We start from the raw sequence: 23,379 nt of genomic DNA, 5'->3' as shown, positions 1-23,379 counted from the left end.
TTTTTCTGGTTGCTGTTTCCATGAAATATCTTTTTCCAACCTTTCACTTTCAGCCAATTTTTGTCCTTGTGTCTAAAGTGTGTTTCTTGTAGACAGCATATAAATGGGTTCTGTTTTTTTTTATTCCATTCTACCAGTCTGTGTCTTTTTATTGGGGAGTTTAATCCATTAACATTTAGTGTTATTACTGTAAGGGCAATACTTTCTTCTACCATTTTGTCTTTTGGATTTTATTTGTCAGTCTTATTTTTTCCTCTCTCTCATTTTACTCTTCCTGATAATCTTCTTTTCTACCCTCTTCTCCAAACCTCTTTCTCTTTTCTTTTCCTATCAGCCTGTAGCACTGCTTTTAGTATTTCTTGTAGCACTGGTCTCTTGTTCACAAACTCTCTCAGTGCCTGTTTGTCTGAAAATATTTTAATCTCTCCCCATTTTTGAAGGACAGTTTTGCTGGATATAGAATTCTTGGTTGGCAGTTCTTCTCTTTCAATATCTTAAATAAATCATACCACTGTATTCTTGCCTCCATGGTTTCTGCAGAGAAATCCACACATAGTTTTATCCAGCTTCCCTTGTATGTGAAGTTTTATCCAGCTTCCCTTGTATGTGATGGATTGCTTTTCTCTTACTGCTTTCAGAATTCTCTCTTTGTCTTTGACATTGGGCAATCTGATCAGTAACTGTCTTCAAGTAGGTCTATTGGGGTCTATTATGTTTGGGGTATACTGTACTTCTTGAATCTGTAATTTTCTGTCTTTCATAAGAGTTGGGAAATTTACAGTGATTATATCATCTATTATTCTTTCTGCCCCTTTCCCCCTCTCTTCTCCCTCTGGGACACCTGTAACATATATATTTCTGCACTTAATGTTGTCACTCATCTCCCTAAGTCTCTGCTTCTATTTTTCCATTCTTTTCACCATCTGTTCTTTTGTGTGCATGAATTCAAATGTCTGGTCTTCCAATTCGCTGATCCTTTCTTCTGCTTGTTCAAATCTACTGTTGTATCCCTCCACTGTCTTTTTCATCTCCTCCATTATGTCCTTCATTCCCATAAGTTCTGCCATTTGTTTTTTTTTCAAGTTTATGGCTTCTTCTTTATGGTCATCCAGTGTCTTCCTTATATCCTTCATCTCTTTTGCTTTATCTTCCCTCAGTTCATTGACATGATTTTTGAATTGATTTAGGAGATTTGTTTGAACATCTTTAATTATTTCTTCCTTCCGTTGATTGAATTGATTTAGCATTAGTTGCCTCAACTCCTGTATCTCAGTTGAACTATTAGTTTGTTCCTTTGGCTGGTCCATATTTTCATGTTTCCTAATATGTCTCATTATCTTGAGCTGTCTAGGCATCTGACTTTCTTGATTAATTTATTCTGGAGTCTGTTTTCACTCTTTTACCTAGGGTTTTCTTGATGGTTGGCTTTGTTCTCTAAACTTTGGTGTTTAGTTCAGCTTATTCTAGGCTTCTAACTGAGGTTCTATTTAGTTGATTGGAGTGTTTCACCTCTTATTTTTCTGTTGCTTGCCCTGCCTCTATGTAGCCTTTTTGTGGGAAGGTCTCCTCAGATATGGTCAACCCCATCAGGTTTTCCCAGTCCAGAGAGACCCAGGTTTCAGGATGAGGGTATGCAGTTTCCTTGGGGATGAGACCCTCCCGTGAGGCCTTTAGACTCTGCTTTTCCTATGCTATCCAGAAGGTGGCAATTACCAGCAGCTCCCCCAGTAATGTGAGGAGGTATGGAGCCTTTAGTTCTCCTGGTGACCCTGACTCTTTTGGGGGTGTGGCTGACTGAAGCTTGTTTCTGAATGCCAACGCCTGGGGTCTGAGTTCCCCAAAGGAGGGCTGCCACTGGAGCTGGGCCATGCCCCCCTTTTCTTGGGAAGTTATGGTCTTTAGTGAATTTTCTTTGCCACTAGACTTATTGCTTTGTATCTTAGAGCTATCTTAGCTCTGCTCTTCACTGGGCCCAAATTGCAAGTCTTTGAGGCTTTCCGTAATGGGTTTCTTAGAATAGTTATTTTTTAAAAAAGAGAAAAAGATAAAAAAAGAAAAAAAAGAAAAAAGAAAAAGAAGGGCCCAAGATAGACTATTTACAGTCCTTGCAGTTCTGATGGGCTATTGAGATGCAAAAAGACAAGGAGTTGAGGGCAATTAAGGAACAATCAAGAAACCAGAAAAACTAGCTTTTCAGAGGAGGATCCTGGCTCCCTGGGTTTGCATATGTGTCTGATTCTGTTTGAGCCTACCCCTTCTCTGTATTATGCTTACCTCCAACCTCAAAAGTCTCTGCTTTTATTATTTATTTATTTATTTATTTATTTATTTGTTTGTTTGTTTGTTGTTTTTGCTAGTCCTATCTCCTCTCTACCTGGCTGAATTCCCATTTCTCTGGTGTCTGGTCTCAGTTTATCGATGGTTGGAGTTTTTGTTCAGCAGTGTGTTTGTTAATCAGTGCTGCAACTGCAGTTCTCCTTTCTGGTTCCCAGCACCAATGACCCTTTCTCTCTTGAGATTGTACCTGGCAGGGAGGGTTGCAGGCCCCCTGGCCACAACAACTTACAGATTTTGCTGGTCTTGGCTGCTCCACAGGTTTGTGAGTGTTGTATGAAGTATGTCCAAACTCAAATTCCTCTGCAGTGTCTGGTCCATGCAGTTCCTGGCTATCTACCAACTGCCCCAGAGGAGTAATTAAAACCCATACCTCACCACTCTGCTATCTTGCCATGCCCCCCTTAGTGCTTTTAATAATGAGGAAATAAAATATGTATTATACCTCCTTTTGAAAATCAACAAAATGATAGCTTTATCATGTTTACTTTGTAATGATTGAAAAATTATTAAATTAAAATCTAGGAGAAGTAGTAGAGGTAGGGAACAGGGAACCAATGCTTAAATTATACAGAGTTTCTATTTGGGGAAGATGAGAGCAGGTTACACACATCATACTCCTTGAATATGTAATAATTCCGTGTTCATTTTCTATTAACAGGATATTTACTTATGTAATCACCTTGAGTACAGTTATTAAGTTTGAGAAATTTAAAATTGATTTACAGCTTATATTCTACATTCTAATATTTTCTTATGTCCTGATAGTGTTGTGTTGAGCCTTTTCTCCTCCATTCTTAGAGCACATCCAGTATCATGTAATATATTTTATTGTCATTACCTCTTTACTTTCTTTGTGTTTTTTTATTGTGGAAACATATAAAACAAATTTTCCCATCCTACTCCTTCCCAGGCATACCATTCAGTGGGATTAATCACATTCACCAAGTTGCAGTACCCTCACAACCATCCATGATTAGAACTTTCCCTTCATTCCAGACAGAAACTTTATATTCGTATATATTAACTACCCATTGTCCCCAGTCCCCAACCCTGATAACCTGTACTGTACTTTCTCTCTCTATGAGTTTTCATATTCTCTGATATTTTCTTTGTATTTACCATGGGGCTTAAATTTAACATCCTAAATGTATAACAACCTTGCAACCTTGCTAGCTTTGATACCAACTTAACTGCAATAGCATATGTAAACCATATTCCTATATCCCTCCATTTCCTGACCTTTATGTAATTCTCTCACAAATTACATGTTTATGCATTATAAGATCCAAACCATTGGTTTTTCATTACATTTTATGTATCTGCATTTAAGATCCTGTAGGAAGTAAAAAGTGATGTTACAAATTAGAAATACAATAGCACTGGTCTTTATCTTTACCAGAGATCTTTATTTCTTCATGTGACTTCAGTCAATTGTCTAGTGTCTTTTTGTTTCAATCTGCAGATCTCCCTTTAGCATTTCTTACAGGGCCAGTCTCATGGTGATGAAATCTCTCGGCTTTTGTTTATCTAGGATTGTCTTAATTCCTCTCTCATTTTTGAAGGACAGTTTATCCAGATACAGAATGCTTGGTTGGTAATTTTTTTTGCTTTCAGCCCTTTAAATATATCTTCCCACTACTTTCTTGCCTCTATGGTTTCTCATGAGGAATTGGCACTTAAACTTATTGAAGACCTCTTATATGTGACATGTTGCCCCTCTCTTGAGATTTTCAGAATTCTCTCTTTATCTTCATTGTTTAACAGTTTGATTATAATATGGTACATTGTCAGTCTATTTGGGTTTATCTTTTTTGTTTTTTTTTGTTTTTTTTGTTTTTTTTGGTGTTCTTTGAGTATCTTTGATGTGTATATTTATATCTTTTGTTAAATTTTGGAAGTTTTCAGCCATTATTTCTTTGAATATTCTCTCTGCCCCTTTTCTTTCTTTCTGCTCCTGGGAGAAGCGTTCATTGGTATGCTTGATGGCATTTGACAGATTCCTCAAGCTCTGTTCACTTTTTTTCATTCTTTCCTCTTTCTGCTTCTCAGACTAGATGATTTCGGTTGTTTTATCTCCAAGTCCACTGATTCTTTCTTCTGCCAGCTCCAGTCTCTGCAGTCAAACGTCTCTAGGAAATTTTTAATTTCCATTACTGCGGTCTTCGGCTCCCTTTGTTCCATTTTCATAGTTTCCAACTCTTTATTGATTTTCTCTTTGTCCTCATCTATTGTTTTCCTAACTTCCTTTTGTTATTTGTCCATGTTGAGCACAGTTAAGACCATTTATTTTTTAAGTTTTTGGTGCAGTGTTCTAGGTCTGATCCTTCTCATTGACGGTTTCTAAAGTTTTACTCTTCTTCTTTGTCTGGACCATTACTTCCAGTTTCTTTGTATGTTTTGTCATCTTTTATTTAAATCTGGACATTTCGATATTTTGGTGTATTATCGGAATTTAGACACTGAAGCATTTTGACCTCAAGTCTGTATCTAGCTAGTGTTATGAAAGAGCTTTCCTTGAATTCCAAGAGCTAACAAAAATAGAAAAAGAAGAAAAAAAAGAAAATACCTTTCCCAGGCTTTGTAGATTGACCTGTGAGTGCTCTCCTTCAGGGCTTATCCATATAATGACTTTGATGAAAAGTTCCAGGCCAAAGTACAGCAGCTTCCCTGATCCTTTTGTGAGTCTAATCTTGTTTTAGGCATGTGCTTGTTTTAGGCATGTGCCTGTTGCCCTGGGGGTCCCCCATTTACATGAACATGAATGTCTCCTCTTCCTTAAGGACAGTTTCCTCAGTCCTGGGCACTGCACTCCTCTGGTCCTGTCAGTAACCCCTGGCAACCACTAGTGTAGGTTAAGAAAAATTCTGTGGTAGTTAAAGATTCCAGAAAGAGAGCAAACCAATTTGGTTCATTGGTTTGATTCATGTTAAGTTTATTTGTTAGTGTGTTTTTGTTAATGCCCTTGGGTGTGGGTGATGTAAAGGGTTGATTTTAGAGCTGTTTATTTTATGTGAACATAAAATCCATATAAAGGGGATAACAGTCAGTTATAAAAAGTAGACTAATGCTTTGGAAAGAAATAAAAGTTGGAGGTGTAAATTTGGGAGCTTTCATTTGACAGGTATTAACTGATGGCATGAGCAAAAATGTATTTAGGAGTGGGAGGAAGGAAAAAAGGGAGAGCGGAAAAAGGATGAGAGAAGGAGAGAGAAACGGACAGAGAGAGAGAGAAAAGGAAAATGTGGAGCCTGCATTCATCAGGAAAGATTCACACATAAGATTTTTTATTTGTTTGTTTGTTTGTTTCATACATAAGATGTTGAAAAAAGAATATAGAGACAACAGAACTGACAAAGTGCTTCAAAGAGGAGCAAAGAAAATAGAGATTGTCCAATGCCATAGAAAGCTAGGGGAGGGGAGTTGCAAGGATGAGAGATATGTTCAATAAGGTCAAATTCCTGATTATGGTGTAGGGTAAAGTAAATGGAGAAATACTCAAAATACTCACTGTATTTATCAAATATGATATCATTCGTGGAATGTAAGGGCAGAAGGAGAAAATTTAAGTGTTGGTCCTTGGAAGAAGATGCTGATTCTAGATAACTCAGTCAGGACGGTGAAAGAAAGGAAAGATTACGAATAGCAAATAAAACAGAAGATGAAAGTAATTAGTAATAATATCTACCATTTATATAAGCCTGCAAACTGTTGAAGTGCTATTCTAAGTGCTTTATATTTATGATCTCATTTAATCTTCACAATAATATAATGATCTGGAGAAATTTTCTGTATTTGGAAGTTAAGAAATGGTAATTTAAAAGTGTAAATAATTTTCCTTGACTCATATGTCTAGTAAATATTGGAGTGGTTATTGAAATCCAGGTCAAAATCACTCTAGTAAGATTAGAAACATGGATTTATTTCCCCTAAGAGGGAATATCTGTGCAGGTTTCTACATAGCAGAGAATAAAGGGGAGCAAAAGCCCTCCTGGAGAGAGGTCTTTGAAGGGACAGTGTTCTGGGAGAGATGGAGTTAGGTACAGCAAAAGAAGGATGTGCAATTATAATTAACCACAAAATTCAGACTTGATCACTCTTGTTTATCTTTAAAGTTTTAAATTCCTAAAAATGAAGGAAATGGAAATGGGTTAGAATATTGAGAAAATGGGGAAGACATTCTATGAATGAGTTTGTTCAGAATTTATTAAAAGAATCAAAGGCATTGGAAAAGCAGTCAGAGTCCAGTCAAAACTGTAAACGTTTATGGATCAAGTCCGAATGGTTTTCTCTAGAAACAGTATACTCCTCTGCCCACTACCCCCACCCCACAAAAAAACAACTGAAAAAAAAAATGATAGCTGTAGTCTCAGTATAGAAATTTTAATAAAGCAAAACCAGGGGAGGCTACTGCAGATAATGAAGTGGCTTTGCCTTACCTCATTTATACTGCAAGCCAGCAATTAAAGTTTTTACCACAGACCACAACATCAAAGAAGAAAAGGAGAAAACAGTGTAAAGAGTCATTGAATTGCAACTATCATCACCCAAGTAAGGGAGCTGAAGAGCACAGACTCAGGCTGTAAATAATTGTTTCACAAGACCGTGAACCAGCTGGACTCTGAGGACTGTTCTGAAGTGGCTGCAAGTGCAGAACATTGCAAGAAAGTGGTCAGAGACTCATTCAGTTTTGGTTAGAAAGAATCCGGGATAGGTGACTAGAAAAGAAAGGGAAGTGTTTGGAGATTCAAAGCTATTGATAAGGCCAAGATCTGGTAACGGGTAAAATACAAAACATGGAATGTATGATTGTTGCGATTAGTTTGGAAGACTTAAGGTATGAGATCATAGAGGTGAATTAGTGCTACTCTGAAATTATAAAAATGATTTTGTTATTAAACAATAAGCAAGGGGTTAGCTTGTTGAGCGGTTCTTGCGAATATTAGTAAAATTTGTTTTCCCCTGTAGGTCTTTATTTTAACGAAGAATTAGTTAACACAAAAGCAAAAATGTCTTGCTTATTTAGGTGCACTGCCTAATCTTGTCCATATTTCTCTTATTATGGTAATTGTATTGTGAAATAAAAAAAAAAAATTCATCTGACTCCATAAACTTTTTTAGAAAGATGATAGAAATGAATTGAGTCTTACAACTGACTTCTGAAGATTGTATATGTATGCCTGAATATTTTCCAAAAAGTTATCCTATATATAAAGCCTACTTACAGATTATAATTTTGCTTGAAATTAAATATCTTTAAATTATATTCAGGCAGAGGCGGGGCAAGATGGCAGACTGGTGAGCTGTATGTTTTAGTTACTCACCCAGGAAAGTAGGTAGAAAGCCAGGAACTGCGTGGACTGGACACCACAGAGCAATCTGACTTTGGGCATACTTCATACAACACTAATGAAAACGTGGAACTGCTGAGATCAGCGAAATCTGTAAGTTTTCGCGGCCAGGGGACCCGCACCCCTCCCTGCCAGGCTCAGTCCTGTGGGAGGAGGGGATGTCAGCTCCGGGAAGGAGAAGGGAGAACTGCAGTGGCACCCCTTATCGGAAACTCATTCTGCTGATCCAAACTCCAACCATAGATAGACGGAGACCAGACACCAGAGAATCTGAGAGCAGCCAGCCCAGCAGAGAGGAGACAGGCATAGAAAAAAAAAACATGAAAAACTCCAAAATAAAAGCGGAGGATTTTTGGAGTTCTGGTGAACATAGAAAGGGGAAGGGCAGAGCCCAGGCCCGAGCTCAGGCCCTGAGGCGTATATGCAAATCCTGAAGAAAAGCTGATCTCTCTGCCCTGTGGACCTTTCCTTAATGGCCCTGATTGCTTTGTCTCTTAGCATTTCAATAACCCATTAGATCTCTGAGGAGGGCCCTTTTTTTTTTTTTTTTTTTTAATCCTTTTTTCTTTTTCTAAAACAATTAATCTAAGAAGCCCAATACAGAAAGCTTCAAAGACTTGCAATTTGGGCAGGTCAAGTCAAGAGCAGAACTAGGAGAGCTCTGAGACAAAACACAATAATCCAGTGGCTGAGAAAATTCACTAAACACCACAACTTCCCAAGAAAAGGGGGGTGTCCGCTCACAGCCATCATCCTGGTGGACAGGAAACACTCCTGACCATCGCCAGCCCCATAGCCCAGAACTGCCCCAGACAACCGAGTGTGACGGAAGTGCTTCAAATAACAGGCACACACCACAAAACTGGGCGTGGACATTAGCCTTCCCTGCAACCTCAGCTGATTGTCCCAGAGTTGGGAAGGTAGAGCAGTGTGAATTAACAAAGCCCCATTCAGCCATCATTTCAGCAGACTGGGAGCCTCCCTACACAGCCCAGCAGCCCAGAACTGCCCTGGGGGGACGGCACTCACCTGTGACATAGCACAGTCATCCCTCAACAGAGGACCCGGGGTGCACGGCCTGAAGAGGGGCCCACTTGCAAGTCTCAGGAGCCATACGCCAATACCAAGGACTTGTGGGTCAGTGGCAGAGACAAACTGTGGCAGGACTGAACTGAAGGATTAGACTATTGCAGCAGCTTTAAAACTCTAGGGTCATCAGGGAGATTTGATTGTTAGAGCCACCCCCCCCCCCTGACTGCCCAGAAACACGCCCCATATACAGGGCAGGCAACACCAACTACACACGCAAGCTTGGTACACCAATTGGACCCCACAAAACTCACTCCCCCACTAACCAAAAAGGCTAAGCAGGGGAGAACTGGCTTGTGGAGAACAGGTGGCTTGTGGACGACACCTGCTGGTTAGTTAGAGAAAGTGTACTCCACGAAGCTGTAGATCTGATAAATTAGAGATAAGGACTTCAATTAATCTACAAATCCTAAAAGAACCCTATCAAGTTCAACAAATGCCACGAGGCCAAAAACAACAGAAAATTATAAAGCATATGAAAAAACCAGACGATATGGATAACCCAAGCCCAACCAACCAAATAAAAAGATCAGAAGAGACACACCACCTAGAGCAGCTACTCAAAGAACTAAAGATGAACAATGAGACCATAGTACGGGAGACAAAGGAAATCAAGAAGACCCTAGAAGAGCATAAAGAAGACATTGCAAGACTAAATAAAAAAATGGATGATCTTATGGAAATTAAAGAAACTTTTGACCAAACTAAAAAGATTCTGGACACTCATAGTACAAGACTAGAGGAAGTTGAACAATGAATCAGTGACCTGGAAGATGACAGAAGGGAAAATGAAAGCATAAAAGAAAGAATGGGGAAAAAAATGAAAAAATCGAAATGGACCTCAGGGATATGATAGACAATATGAAACGTCCAAATATAAGACTCATTGGTGTCCCAGAAGGGGAAGAAAAGGGTAAAGGTCTAGGAAGAGTATTCAAAGAAATTGTTGGGGAAAACTTCCCAAATCTTCTAAACAACATAAATACACAAATCATAAATGCTCAGCGAACCCCAAATAGAATAAATCCAAATAAACCCACTCCGAGACATATACTGATCACACTGTCAAACACAGAAGAGAAGGAGCAAGTTCTGAAAGCAGCAAGAGAAAAGCAATTCACCACATACAAAGGAAACAGCATAAGACTAAGTAGTGACTACTCAGCAGCCACCATGGAGGCGAGAAGGCAGTGGCACGATATATTTAAAATTCTGAGTGAGAAAAATTTCCAGCCAAGAATACTTTATCCAGCAAAGCTCTCCTTCAAATTTGAGGGAGAGGTTAAATTTTTCACAGACAAACAAATGCTGAGAGAATTTGCTAACAAGAGACCTGCCCTACTGGAGATACTAAAGGGAGCCCTACAGACAGAGAAACAAAGACAGGACAGAGAGACTTGGAAAAAGGTTCAGTACTAAAGAGATTCGGTATGGGTACAATAAAGGATATTAATAGAGAGAGGGGAAAAATATGACAAACATAAACCAAAGGATAAGATGGCTGATTCAAGAAATGCCTTCACGGTTATAACATTGAATGTAAATGGATTAAACTCCCCAATTAAAAGATATAGATTTGCAGAATGGATCAAAAAAATGAACCATCAATATGTTGCATACAAGAGACTCATCTTAGACACAGGGACACAAAGAAACTGAAAGTGAAAGGATGGAAAAAAATATTTCATGCAAGCTACAGCCAAAAGAAAGCAGGTGTAGCAATATTAATCTCAGATAAAATAGACTTCAAATGCAGGGATGTTTTGAGAGACAAAGAAGGCCACTACATACTAATAAAAGGGGCAATTCAGCAAGAAGAAATAACAATCGTAAATGTCTATGCACCCAATCAAGGTGCCACAAAATACATGAGAGAAACACTGGCAAAACTAAAGGAAGCAATTGATGTTTCCACAATAATTGTGGGAGACTTCAACACATCACTCTCTCCTATAGATAGATCAACCAGACAGAAGACCAATAAGGAAATTGAAAACCTAAACAATCTGATAAATGAATTAGATTTAACAGACATATACAGGACATTACATCCCAAATCACCAGGATACACATACTTTTCTAGTGCTCACGGAACTTTCTCCAGAATAGATCATATGCTGGGACATAAAACAAGCCTCAATAAATTTAAAAAGATTGAAATTATTCAAAGCACATTCTCTGACCACAATGGAATACAATTAGAAGTCAATAACCATCAGAGACTTAGAAAATTCACAAATACCTGGAAGTTAAACAACACCCTCCTAAACAAACAGTGGGTCAAAGAAGAAATAGCAAGAGAAATTGCTAAATATATAGAGACGAATGAAAATGAGAACACAACATACCAAAACCTATGGGATGCAGCAAAAGCAGTGCTAAGGGGGAAATTTATAGCACTAAACGCATATATTAAAAAGGAAGAAAGAGCCAAAATCAAAGAACTAATGGATCAACTGAAGAAGCTAGAAAATGAACAGCAAACCAGTCCTAAACCAAGTACAAGAAAAGAAATAACAAGGATTAAAGACGAAATAAATGACATAGAGAACAAAAAAACAATAGAGAGGATAAATATCACCAAAAGTTGGTTCTTTGAGAAGATCAACAAGATTGACAAGCCCCTAGCTAGACTGACAAAATCAAAAAGAGAGAAGACCCATATAAACAAAATAATGAATGAAAAAGGTGACATAACTTCAGATCCTGAAGAAATTAAAAAAATTATAAGAGGATACTATGAACAACTGTATGGCAACAAACTGGATAATGTAGAGGAAATGGACAATTTCCTGGAAACATATGAACAACCTAGACTGAACAGAGAAGAAATAGAAGACCTCAACCAACCCATCACAAGCAAAGAGATCCAATCAGTCATCAAAAATCTTCCCACAAATAAATGCCCAGGGCCAGATGGCTTCACAGGGGAATTCTACCAAACTTTCCAGAAAGAACTGACAGCAGTCTTACTCAAACTCTTTCAAAACATTGAAGAAAATGGAACACTACCTAACTCATTTTATGAAGCTAACATCAATCTAATACCAAAACCAGGCAAAGATGCTACAAAAAAGGAAAACTACCGGCCAATCTCCCTAATGAATATAGATGCAAAAATCCTCAACAAAATATTTGCAAATCGAATCCAAAGACACATTAAAAAAATCATACACCATGACCAAGTGGGGTTTATTCCAGGCATGCAAGGATGGTTCAACATAAGAAAATCAATCAATGTATTAGAACACATTAACAAGTCAAAAGGGAAAAATCAATTGATCATCTCAATAGATGCTGAAAAAGCATTTGACAAAATCCAACATCCGTTTTTGATAAAAACACTTCAAAAGGTAGGAATTGAAGGAAACTTCCTCAACATGATAAAGAGCATATATGAAAAACCCACAGCCAGCATAGTACTCAATGGTGAGAGACTGAAAGCCTTCCCCCTAAGATCAGGAACAAGACAAGGATGCCCGCTGTCACCACTGTTATTCAACATTGTGCTGGAAGTGCTAGCCAGGGCAATCCGGCAAGACAAAGAAATAAAAGGCATCCAAATTGGAAAAGAAGAAGTAAAACTGTCATTGTTTGCAGATGATATGATCTTATATCTAGAAAACCCTGAGAAATCGACGATACAGCTACTAGAGCTAATAAACAAATTTAGCAAAGTAGCGGGATACAAGGTTAATGCACATAACTCAGTAATGTTTCTATATGCTAGAAATGAACAAACTGAAGAGACACTCAAGAAAAAGATACCATTTTCAATAGCAACTAAAAAAATCAAGTACCTAGGAATAAACTTAACCAAAGATGTAAAAGACCTATACAAAGAAAACTACATAACTCTACTAAAAAAAATAGAAGGGGACCTTAAAAGATGGAAAAATATTCCATGTTCATGGGTAGGAAGACTAAATGTCATTAAGATGTCAATTCTACCCAAACTCATCTACAGATTCAATGCAATCCCAATCAAAATTCCAACAACCTACTTTGCAGACGTGGAAAAGCTAGTTATCAAATTTATTTGGAAAGGGAAGATGCCTCGAATTGCTAAAGACACTCTAAAAAAGAAAAACGAAGTGGGAGGACTTACACTCCCTGACTTTGAAGCTTATTATAAAGCCACAGTTGCCAAAACAGCATGGTACTGGCACAAAGATAGACATATAGATCAATGGAATCGAATTGAGAATTCAGAGATAGAACCTCAGCTCTATGGCCGACTGATCTTTGATAAGGCCCCCAAAGTCACTGAACTGAGTCATAATGGTCTTTTCAACAAATGGGGCTGGGAGAGTTGGATATCCATATCCAAAAGAATGAAAGAGGACCCCTACCTCACCCCCTACACAAAAATTAACTCAAAATGGACCAAAGATCTCAATATAAAAGAAAGTACCATAAAACTCCTAGAAGATAATGTAGGAAAACATCTTCAAGACCTTGTATTAGGCGGCCACTTCCTAGACTTTACACCCAAAGCACAAGCAACAAAAGAGAAAATAGATAAATGGGAACTCCTCAAGCTTAGAAGTTTCTGCACCTCAAAGGAATTTCTCAAAAAGGTAAAGAGGCAGCCAACTCAATGGGAAAAAATTTTTGGAAACCATGTATCTGACAAAAGACTGATATCTTGCATATATAAAGAAATCCTACAACTCAATGACAATAGTACAGTCGGCCCAATTATAAAATGGGCAAAAGATATGAAAAGACAGTTCTCTGAAGAGGAAATACAAATGGCCAAGAAACACATGAAAAAATGTTCAGCTTCACTAGCTATTAGAGAGATGCAAATTAAGACCACAATGGGATACCATCTAACACCGGTTAGAATGCCTGCCATTAAACAAACAGGAAACTACAAATGCTGGAGGGGATGTGGAGAAATTGGAACTCTTATTCATTGTTGGTGAGACTGTATAATGGTTCAGCCACTCTGGAAGTCAGTCTGGCAGTTCCTTAGAAAACTAGATATAGAGTTACCATTCGATCCAGCGATTGCACTTCTCAGTATATACCCGGAAGATCGGAAAGCAGTGACACGAACAGATATCTGCACGCCAATGTTCATAGCAGCATTATTCACAATTGCCAAGAGATGGAAACAACCCAAATGTCCTTCAACAGATGAGTGGATAAATAAAATGTGGTATATACACACGATGGAATACTACGCGGCAGTAAGAAGGAACGATCTCGTGAAACATATGACAGCATGGATGAACCTTGAAGACATAATGCTGAGCGAAATAAGCCAGGCACAAAAAGAGAAATATTATATGCTACCACTAATGTGAACTTTGAAAAATGTAAAACAAATGGTTTATAATGTAGAATGTAGGGGAACTAGCAATAGAGAGCAATTAAGGAAGGGGGAACAATAATCCAAGAAGAACAGATAAGCTATTTAACGTTCTGGGGATGCCCAGGAATGACTATGGTCTGTTAATTTCTGATGGATATAGTAGGAAAAAGTTCACAGAAATGTTGCTATATTAGGTAACTTTCTTGGGGTAAAGTAGGAACATGTTGGAAGTTAAGCAGTTATCTTAGGTTTGTTGTCTTTTTCTTACTCCCTTGTTATGGTCTCTTTGAAATGTTCTTTTATTGTATGTTTGTTTTCTTTTTAACTTTTTTTTCATACAGTTGATTTACAAAAGAAGGGAAAGTTAAAAAAAAAAAAAAAAAAGAAGGAAAAAAAAAAAGATGTAGTGCCCCCTTGAGGAGTCTGTGGAGAATGCAGGGGTATTCGCCTACCCCACCTCCATGGTTGCTAGCATGACCACAGACATGGGGGACTGGTGGTTTGATGGGTTGAGCCCTCTACCACAGGTTTTACCCTTGGGAAGACGGTTGCTGCAAAGGAGAGGCTAGGCCTCCCTATGCTTGTGCCTAAGAGCCTCCTCCCGAATGCCTCTTTGTTGCTCAGATGTGGCCCTGTCTCTCTAGCTAAGCCAACTTGAAAGGTGAAATCACTGCCCTCCCCCCTACGTGGGATCAGACACCCAGGGGAGTGAATCTCCCTGGCAACGTGGATTATGACTCCCGGGGAGGAATGTAGACCTGGCATCGTGGGATGGAGAACATCTTCTTGACCAAAAGGGGGTTGTGAAAGGAAATGAAATAAGCTTCAGTGGCAGAGAGATTCCAAAAGGAGCCGAGAGTTCACTCTGGTGGGCACTCTTATGCACACTTTAGACAACCCTTTTTAGGTTCTAAAGAATTGGGGTAGCTGGGGGTGGATACCTGAAACTATCAAACTACAACCCAGAACCCATGAATCTTGAAGACAGTTGTATAAAAATGTAGCTTATGAGGGGTGACAATGGGATTGGGAAAGCCATAAGGACCACACTCCACTTTGTCTAGTTTATGGATGGATGAGTAGAAAAATAGGGGAAAGAAACAAACAGACAAAGGTACCCAGTGTTCTTTTTTACTTCAATTGCTCTTTTTCACTCTAATTATTATTCTTGTTATTTTTGTGTGTGTGCTAATGAAGGTGTCAGGGATTGATTTGGGTGATGAATGTACCACTATGTAATGGTACTGTGAACAATCGAAAGTACGATTTGTTTTGTATGACTGCGTGGTATATGAATATATCTCAATAAAATGAAGATTTAAAAAAAAATTATATTCAGAAGAATGACATTAATTTAAATTCAGTGAGGTCTTAGCCACATTGTTTTGGACTTTAACCTGTGAATTTAGGGAAAAATATCTGAGGAGATTTTTTTTTCCCTGAAGAACAGCAGCATGAGGATTCTAAAAATGTCAAATCTAATATACATGGCACTTCGTATTTAGATTAAGGTGTTTTAAGTCAAGGATGAATTTCCATTTTATCTTGTGAACCCAAGGTCCCTAGATGAATGCTGTACAAACAATATCCATTCATTTTTTAATGATGGCAATCGGTGACTTAGTAATACCTTTGAATTTCTATTTGAAAAGTAAATATTTTCTCTTAAAGATGCCTTTTCAATTACAAACCTCTGAGAAGGGATATTAGGTGGAAATCTCACCCAAGTGCGGCTGAGTTGCTTAAACCATGAAATGATTACTGACTATTAAGCAGCTCTTATTTGGAACGTAAGATCACTTTGACACAAACTCCATTTTCTGTGTTTCCTACCAGCAGTTGCAGCATCCAGCGATCAAAGCCAGATTCCTATAATTGCTGTGTCTGTGACGGTGGGAGTCATTTTGTTGGCAGTGGTTATCGGCTTCCTCCTCAGTGGAAGGTAAGAGTGGAAGCTGTGATTCTGAACTTTGGCAGCTGATCTCTTCCTTACCTTGATCTGACCATTTAGCTGTCAAGCACATCCTAAAATAAATCAGGCAAGCAATATATCAATAGATAACCTCAATGTATGGATGTGTTTCTTAAGTCTTATGTTTTTCTATACTAGTGCTCATTTTAAGCACACAATTTCTTTTTCAGGTAAGCGCCTTTCACGAGGTAGGACTAATTGCCACTGTTCATTATGTCAGTAATATACTTATATCTCTTTTTCTGATATAGTTTTTTAAATCTGGATTTTGTTTTCCTCTCAAAAGTATTGATGTTTGCCTGCTTTGATTTTAATTAGTGTTTAGGAGAGCCTAGTCAGCTTCTAGGAGAGTTAGAGGAATAAGACTGATAATTCTAGTTAGCCAGCATTCTGTTCTAACATACTGACCCAAAGCAGACGTGTTGGCAAACAGGCATTTTGGGGAATAACCAGCCATTTCTAATGATTGCTTTTATTTTAAGCCTCTGGATGATTTCAACCTGAACACATTAATAATGGTGAAAAATAATTTAAAGTGATTTTATTGAATTTTATATTAATATATAAACATATGTACATTTTTCATTTAAAAAAAAACACAAAAGAAATAGAGCCCAGCAAAAGCTTTAGATGGAAGGTGTTTCCTAACAGGCAGAGAGCATAATCAACCTTCCCATATAAAAATGAAACATGAGTATACTCTATTCCTACAGCAAGCTCTGTAATTGAACATATTTTCATTTTTCATGCAGGCCGTTGTTAGAAGGGATATTCAGTAATGAGAACTGTCCGTTTGGAAGGGATTTGGTGTTAGAACATTATAGAAAACCTGATAAAAGTCTTCACAGAAAGATTTAATCCTACACAAAAATGTGAAAATGTACTGTAAGGTCCACAAAAAAAATCAGGAAATCAATATTTATATTGATTTTGTTACTGTTCTACTCATTTACTTTTGACTTTTCAGCACCTATTCAGCTCATAAATATACAGAATTAGGCATTTATCAATATACTGAATATTGTGTTCTGAAGGTTTATAACTACATCATTAAATTAGAGTGGTGATTGTTTATTTTCATAAAACCATGTTGCTCCTTTTGAGCATTCATTCTCTTTATATCTGAAAATTCCGTTTTGGTTAGTTCTTGTTCATTTATAAGTGTTCAGTGGTTTCTTAAGAATCTATGTAGTAAAACATTTCTTACTTGTGATTTTGTAGACTTCTAGCAGCAAGGCAGTTTGTGCTCTGTTGAGGAAAAATAAGCCTAAGTCCCCCTTCTGGCTATCTGTTCTCCCAGAAGTCACCTGGGGAGAATGTCCTACTTCTGTTGTTTTCTGGAAGGTAAACTAATTCCCTCATTCTTGCCATTAAAATTTCCTTTGATTTTGTCCAAATAAGAGAATAAAGTTGATTGAATTGCTACCAAGAAAACTATCCCAAAGGATAAATAACTATGATACCTGTTCAGAGCTGATTTATAATAACATTTATTTAATTTTGACTGTGATATGAGTTGGTTTCTTCCATTCTAATAATACCACTAAGCAAGTTATACTTGGAGATGGGGGTTTCATAAGAAGATATCTGTACTTGTTTTCTCCATACTTAAGAGAAACAAATAAAAATGGAGAAAAGAAACAAAGTCTAAAAGCCAATAAATTTGTGTGTTTGAGAACTTATTTATGTACTAACACCAAATATAGGAAGTAGTTTGTTGTAGATGCAGCACACTGTATTCACTTACACAATATTCAGCACTGTTAATGTGTATTTACTGATGACGTTAGACTAAGGATTCTTGCTTACCTGTATGTGAATCAGTCCCTGTTCTTAGTAAATTTCATTATCAAATGTATAGATATAATTGATTAAAAGCAATTCACTTTTTATACCTATAATATTAAACAAAATGTTTTAGGGAACATTTATTCTCCCTATTGTTTGGTTACTGATAGATAATATAGCTTTAATCATAGCACACACACAAACACACACATGTGAATTCCACATGTAGTGGCATTGTTCTAACAGTAGTAAGTAAATTTTAGTATATTCTGTTAATTATACTGGAAAAATATCTATACTTAAGAAACAAAGCTTAACTTTCAGCATAACTTAAATTGTGGTTTGATAAGGTAATTTTTTGATGTATTGTTTTATAAATATGTACTACTTTTAAAAAACAAGAACACCTTATGAATTATTGTTTGTTCATATTAAAAATGCTTCTTAATCCAATTTAATTTGAAAACAACTTTTAAAATGCTGAGGCCAGAAATTTTTCTGTTAAAAAGATAACACATTTTGCTAAGAAACAGTCTGATGTTTCTATTTTTTTAGCATCCTTGTTTTTTGCACGAAATTTTCATTTTGTTGCATACACATTCTTAAATTCCAAGGGGGCATATTTGTCATACGATAGAAAGATCTTCAGCTATTGTATTTTCCTTTCATGGGCAAGTTATTTGATGTTTGTATTTGGTTAAAATACTTATTCAAAAGCCAAATGATATGATTATTGGAAGATTTTTCCTACCTCTATAAAGGCAATGAATTTAGCAACTCTAGTCTGAGACTAAGAATATCTTACCTGCTCTGTAATACCTAGAGTATTCTGAATTATCTCAGCAAAGATTTAACAAATACAAGAAAAATGAAGTAATGTGTCTACAAAATCTAACACAAACTTGGGAAATTATAGCTGAAAATCAGCAAATTGTTGAAAACAGACTGCCCTTGCAATGGTCTAAGGACATTGAATTCTTTAAAATGTTTCTCCCTCAATTCTGTGCCAAAATATGATTGATAAATTCACTCAAAAAATATAAAGACATTTAGACTAATCTCTCACTTTGAACTTACTCTCATCACTTTTTAATTCTTCAAAAATGATATTTTCTCCTTGGCAATGTATATTTTAATTGAAAATAACTTGATACATCACTGTTGATATATATAAATTAATTTTATTTTGATATATTGTAAAAATATAAATATAGCTTATGTGTAATATTCATTGACAATTTATGTCTTTATTTGGGTCCATGAGAAAATGTGTCTTGAATAGCCATATTCACTGAGAGTTTTTATTTGTATTCCTACCCCAAAACATATAATCACAGATTATAACACATTGAACAGTATGAGACTAATATATTTCAAAGAGAAAATCTGCCTTTTTTGTTCTCATATACAGTGAAAAATGAAAAATAAGTCCAATATATAGACTTTCTTATCCTTTTAGGCTTAAACTGATTATGCAGAAAACTTTTCAGATCTTCCCACCTAAACACAATTTAAAATAGTAGTGGTAAGGATCAATCTTGAATGAAAAATTCCTATTGTAAAAATGAGAAAGAATCACATAATATTAATAATCTTGAGAATTCTAAAATTTTTGTGACTTTCCCTTTTAAATGTCCTAAATATTCCATAGGAAGTTTTATGTGGGGTTCAGTACCTCCTTTTACCATTTTATTTCCCAAAGATCATTAAATTATCTTTTCCAGATAATTCAAAACAATTGGCATGCCCTCAGCAAGCCATTAGCTAATTACACTGCAATGTATATAAATTAAAGCTTCTGATATTCATGGCATGTTGTAGATTTTAATCTTTCAATGGGTAGCTTTAGTAATGTTTTTATTATATGCTATTTTTTGTTTTTTTTTCCTAATATGTACTATTTTATGGATATAAATTTCTTCATCAAGTAGTTTTTCATCAATGATTGTCATCTCCATTCTCTTCCAATTAAATATTTGAGAAAGTCCATTATTATGTTCTTTCTCTTTTCTTTCCTTTAAAAATATTCATTGATATTATTAGGTCGACTTTTTTTCCCCATATCGCCATTTCAAGCACAGAACCTAAATTCTGAAAATTGACTACCTGACACTGTTTAGTCTGATACAGAGCTTAATTTAACAGGATTTAGTGGTATGGAAAATACAAAGGAAAATTCATCTTTCAGTATGCAGAAACTATTTCTTCTTTGAACCTTCCTAAATATAGGCTTAATGGAGTAAAAAGATTCTTAAAAATTCTTTTCTCTCGTTTATCATAAGTTCACAAATATAATTAATTAACTTTTTAAAAAAGTTCAGTTTTACATTTCATTTTCAATTAATTCCATATGTATACTTAGAGGTAAAAGACACACAGATTATACACATATACTCAGACACATGTGCTCACATGCTCTTGCACGTAAATACAAAATAGGTGAAGCTTTTTGTCAATTTTGAAGTTGGAAGGGAAAAAAAAACAAACACCTAGACCTCCTGAAGAGGCAGAATGTTTCCCTCTTGGTGCTTGGCCTTGGGTATAATTTTAAGCTATTCATTTTGTGACTTTAGTGCTTTGACGTTCCTGAGACCATGAATTCAATCTGCGGGGTGGCTTAATTCCTCTTAAAAAAAGGATTAACTATTTTCTGAGCAGTAGATCCCCCCTTGTTTGTCCTGGTCATGTTCACATCCTGTGGCTTCACACAAAACTGTTAAATCCAGTTTCCCTCTGTCTTTCATTAATCATTTGAAACTCAATCCATTTAAAATGTCTCCTGATTTCCTGAGGTGAAAATTCTTCAGAAGTCAATGGATACTGTCCAGGAAATCTAACAAACCTGTCAAAAGTAAGATACAGAGACTTTGTGCCAGAAACTTAGAGAAATGATAGGAAGTTGTTAAATCTGTGGAGGCTTGAAAGAGTGAATTTATATAAAACACTGCTTCAAAGTTTCTTTTGTTTGTTTGTTATTTGAAAACAATATTTAAATTTAGCATTTTGTAATTATTTTTAAGTCCTTTAAAGTATTACAGCTTGTAAATGGCATATTCTTTCCAATCATCCACTCTAAAATATTAATTGAGCATCTATTAAGCATCAAATACCAAGATAAGTCCTGGACATGCGAGATAAAAAAGGCATTGTACTTTTCCCAAAATGTTTCTATTTTATTTAGTAGCATGTTAAATAGACAGAACTTCACAAAACTGAATTACAAAAGTTAGAGCTATAGAGAAGAGTTTACACTAAAATTGGAATCATTACCATAGTGACAATGTTTTTAACATTTTTTATTCGTTCCAAAAAGATTGTCTTATTCATTAATTCAAGAAATATTTGATTTCTTACTATGTTCTAGTCACTTTTCTTATGCTAGCAAAAGCAATGCCTTCTAGGAAAAATTCCCTGTACTTAGAAATTTTCTTAAAGCTTATTTGGAACCAAATTAGAATGCAGCCATTATATTAGACAAATGCTGGAGCTCTGCCTACATCTGGTATTGAAGTGGCATAATTTCTCAAGGGAATACATTTTAAAGGATGCCAATTAGTCTAAAGCCTTCAGTAAAGCTTCATTGCCTACTGGAAGTAATATGGTAATAATATTTACAGTTATAACTATAATAATACCTAACTTGAATTATACAGTATATACTATTAGGCACTGTTCTAAGGGTTTTTAATGTGCTGTCTCATTTAATACTCCCAACAACACTGTGTACCAGAACTAGTTCTATCCTTATTTACAGCTATTAAAATTGTCATTTTGGCTGTTTCTTGAACATTGTAAGAATGGTCTTACTTTAAGGCCCTTGTACCGGCACTTCCTACTGCCTAAAATTCCTTTGCCCCAGTGAACTGCATTTTTATCTTTGTAGTTCTTTCAAATCTTTGATCAAATCTTAGTCTCTCAATGGGTTTACTAAAATAATGACCCATGATTTCTTCCCCTGCACTCTAGATGTCTCATGCTCTGCTTTGTTTTTTTTTTCATTATACTTGTTGCCATTGTCATTCCAAATATATTTCTTCTGTTTCTCTGTATCCCTTAATAGAATATAAGATCCCAAATGGTAGAGGTTTTTAGCTGTGTTTTTTCCCTGTGGAAAAGTGTCTGGAAGAAAAATAATTGAATTTGAATTTGAACAATTGAATTATGTAATTTGTCCTGGTATACTGTTAGTTAGTGAGGATCCAGAGTTTCAGCCCATCTCTGACTTGTTCTTTACTTTATAACTTCCCTATGACTTGATTGGAAATGTTAACAACTTTAACATTTAAAAAATTTTCCTCTTGAAGTACTTTCTTTTTTTTAACTTTATCAAAAAATTAAAAAAAATTTTCAAACTAAACAAAGGAATAAGAAAAACAAATATCCTAAAATAATTACATTGCTTCCAATATGCTCCTACCATTGAAAGAAGTACTTTCAATATCTGATCATCCAACTATGTCATTCTGGTGAAATTCTGAACTCTTATGTACAAAGCCAATGATTCTCTACTGCTAAAAATATTGGTATTGGCATTTAAAAACATTCTGAACTAGCCAATAATATGTATAAAATGCCACTCAGAAATTAACATCAATGATCATGATGCCAAAGCAAGTAAAATGCATTTTTAGTGGATTTTGGTGGATTTCCTTTCCATCCTCCATTAGAAAATTGTAACTGGTAAATTGTATTTATGCTAAAATCACTCACATCAATGTGAATGGCTCCATGATCATTTCTGATTTTTTGAAAGCTGGTTAATTACACTTCTGTGTCTGTGTCCACTGTAGTAGTTTTAGTTCATCATTTAATATAGCTGTCTCCTTTTATAGATGTATGCTCATCTTGAACACAGATTGTAGTATAGGCCCTCAGTAAATATCTGATGACTGTATGACACTTGAAAACATGCTTGAAACTACTTTTCCAGCTTTATTGCCAGAAAAGTGTCTTTGTCCTGGACTCCTTTGGTCATAGAACACAGAAGCCAGATTCAAATGGTCTCATCCAAAAGTATTTACAGCTCACATAGCTAAAAAATTCCAGAGAATAATAATAATGATAAAAAAAAAATCCAAAATACTGGTACTGTTAGATGCAAGTGCTAAAATGATTTCCCTTGTGAAGTTTGAGGCACATGATTCAATATTCCTCTGGCACATATATGGTATTTAAAGCTACTTATCAAAATGAATTTATGTGGGCAGAGCCCCACAGCACCCTAATATTAGAGGAAGGGTAAAGGAGGAAGGCCCAGCCAAGGGAGACTAGAAGGAATGGTCCAAGAAGTAAAGGAGACCAGACAATTATAGAATCACAAATGGGAAGGGTCACTGTATAGAACCCATCTTTTACTTCAAGGGTCTTTACTGTTTTCTCTCAGAGCCCACAATGGTACGTTATTACACAGGATCCTGATATCCAACTCCACAGGGTAATTCCACCAATACTACTGAGGCCTTATCTAAGAAGAGGGTAGAGAAGTTAAACTGCATTCTCCAGCCTTTGCCTGATTCTTTCCT

The 23,379-nt window shown here is 36.2% G+C and overlaps 1 protein-coding gene across 6 annotated transcripts in view; it reads left to right on the top strand.

Annotated features, from left to right (window-relative positions):
• Nucleotides 1-23,379, top strand: part of EPHA5 (EPH receptor A5) — a 402,903-nt gene that overhangs the window by 301,639 nt on the left and 77,885 nt on the right. For 3 of the 6 annotated variants that reach the window (XM_037829891.1, XM_037829895.1, XM_037829893.1), the window contains one exon: nucleotides 15,937-16,039. In XM_037829891.1, coding sequence (XP_037685819.1) covers nucleotides 15,937-16,039 — 103 coding nt within the window. Of the gene's footprint in view, nucleotides 1-15,933; nucleotides 16,040-23,379 lie in introns of all 6 variants that reach the window. The other 3 variants (XM_037829889.1, XM_037829894.1, XM_037829892.1) reach the window with 1 other exon arrangement.

Source organism: Choloepus didactylus, chromosome 3 (assembly GCF_015220235.1).
Source record: "Choloepus didactylus isolate mChoDid1 chromosome 3, mChoDid1.pri, whole genome shotgun sequence".
Lineage (NCBI taxonomy): Eukaryota > Metazoa > Chordata > Mammalia > Pilosa > Megalonychidae > Choloepus > Choloepus didactylus.
The sequence above is the reverse complement of the archived record's forward strand: the minus strand, read 5'-3'. Positions and strand labels throughout refer to the sequence as shown.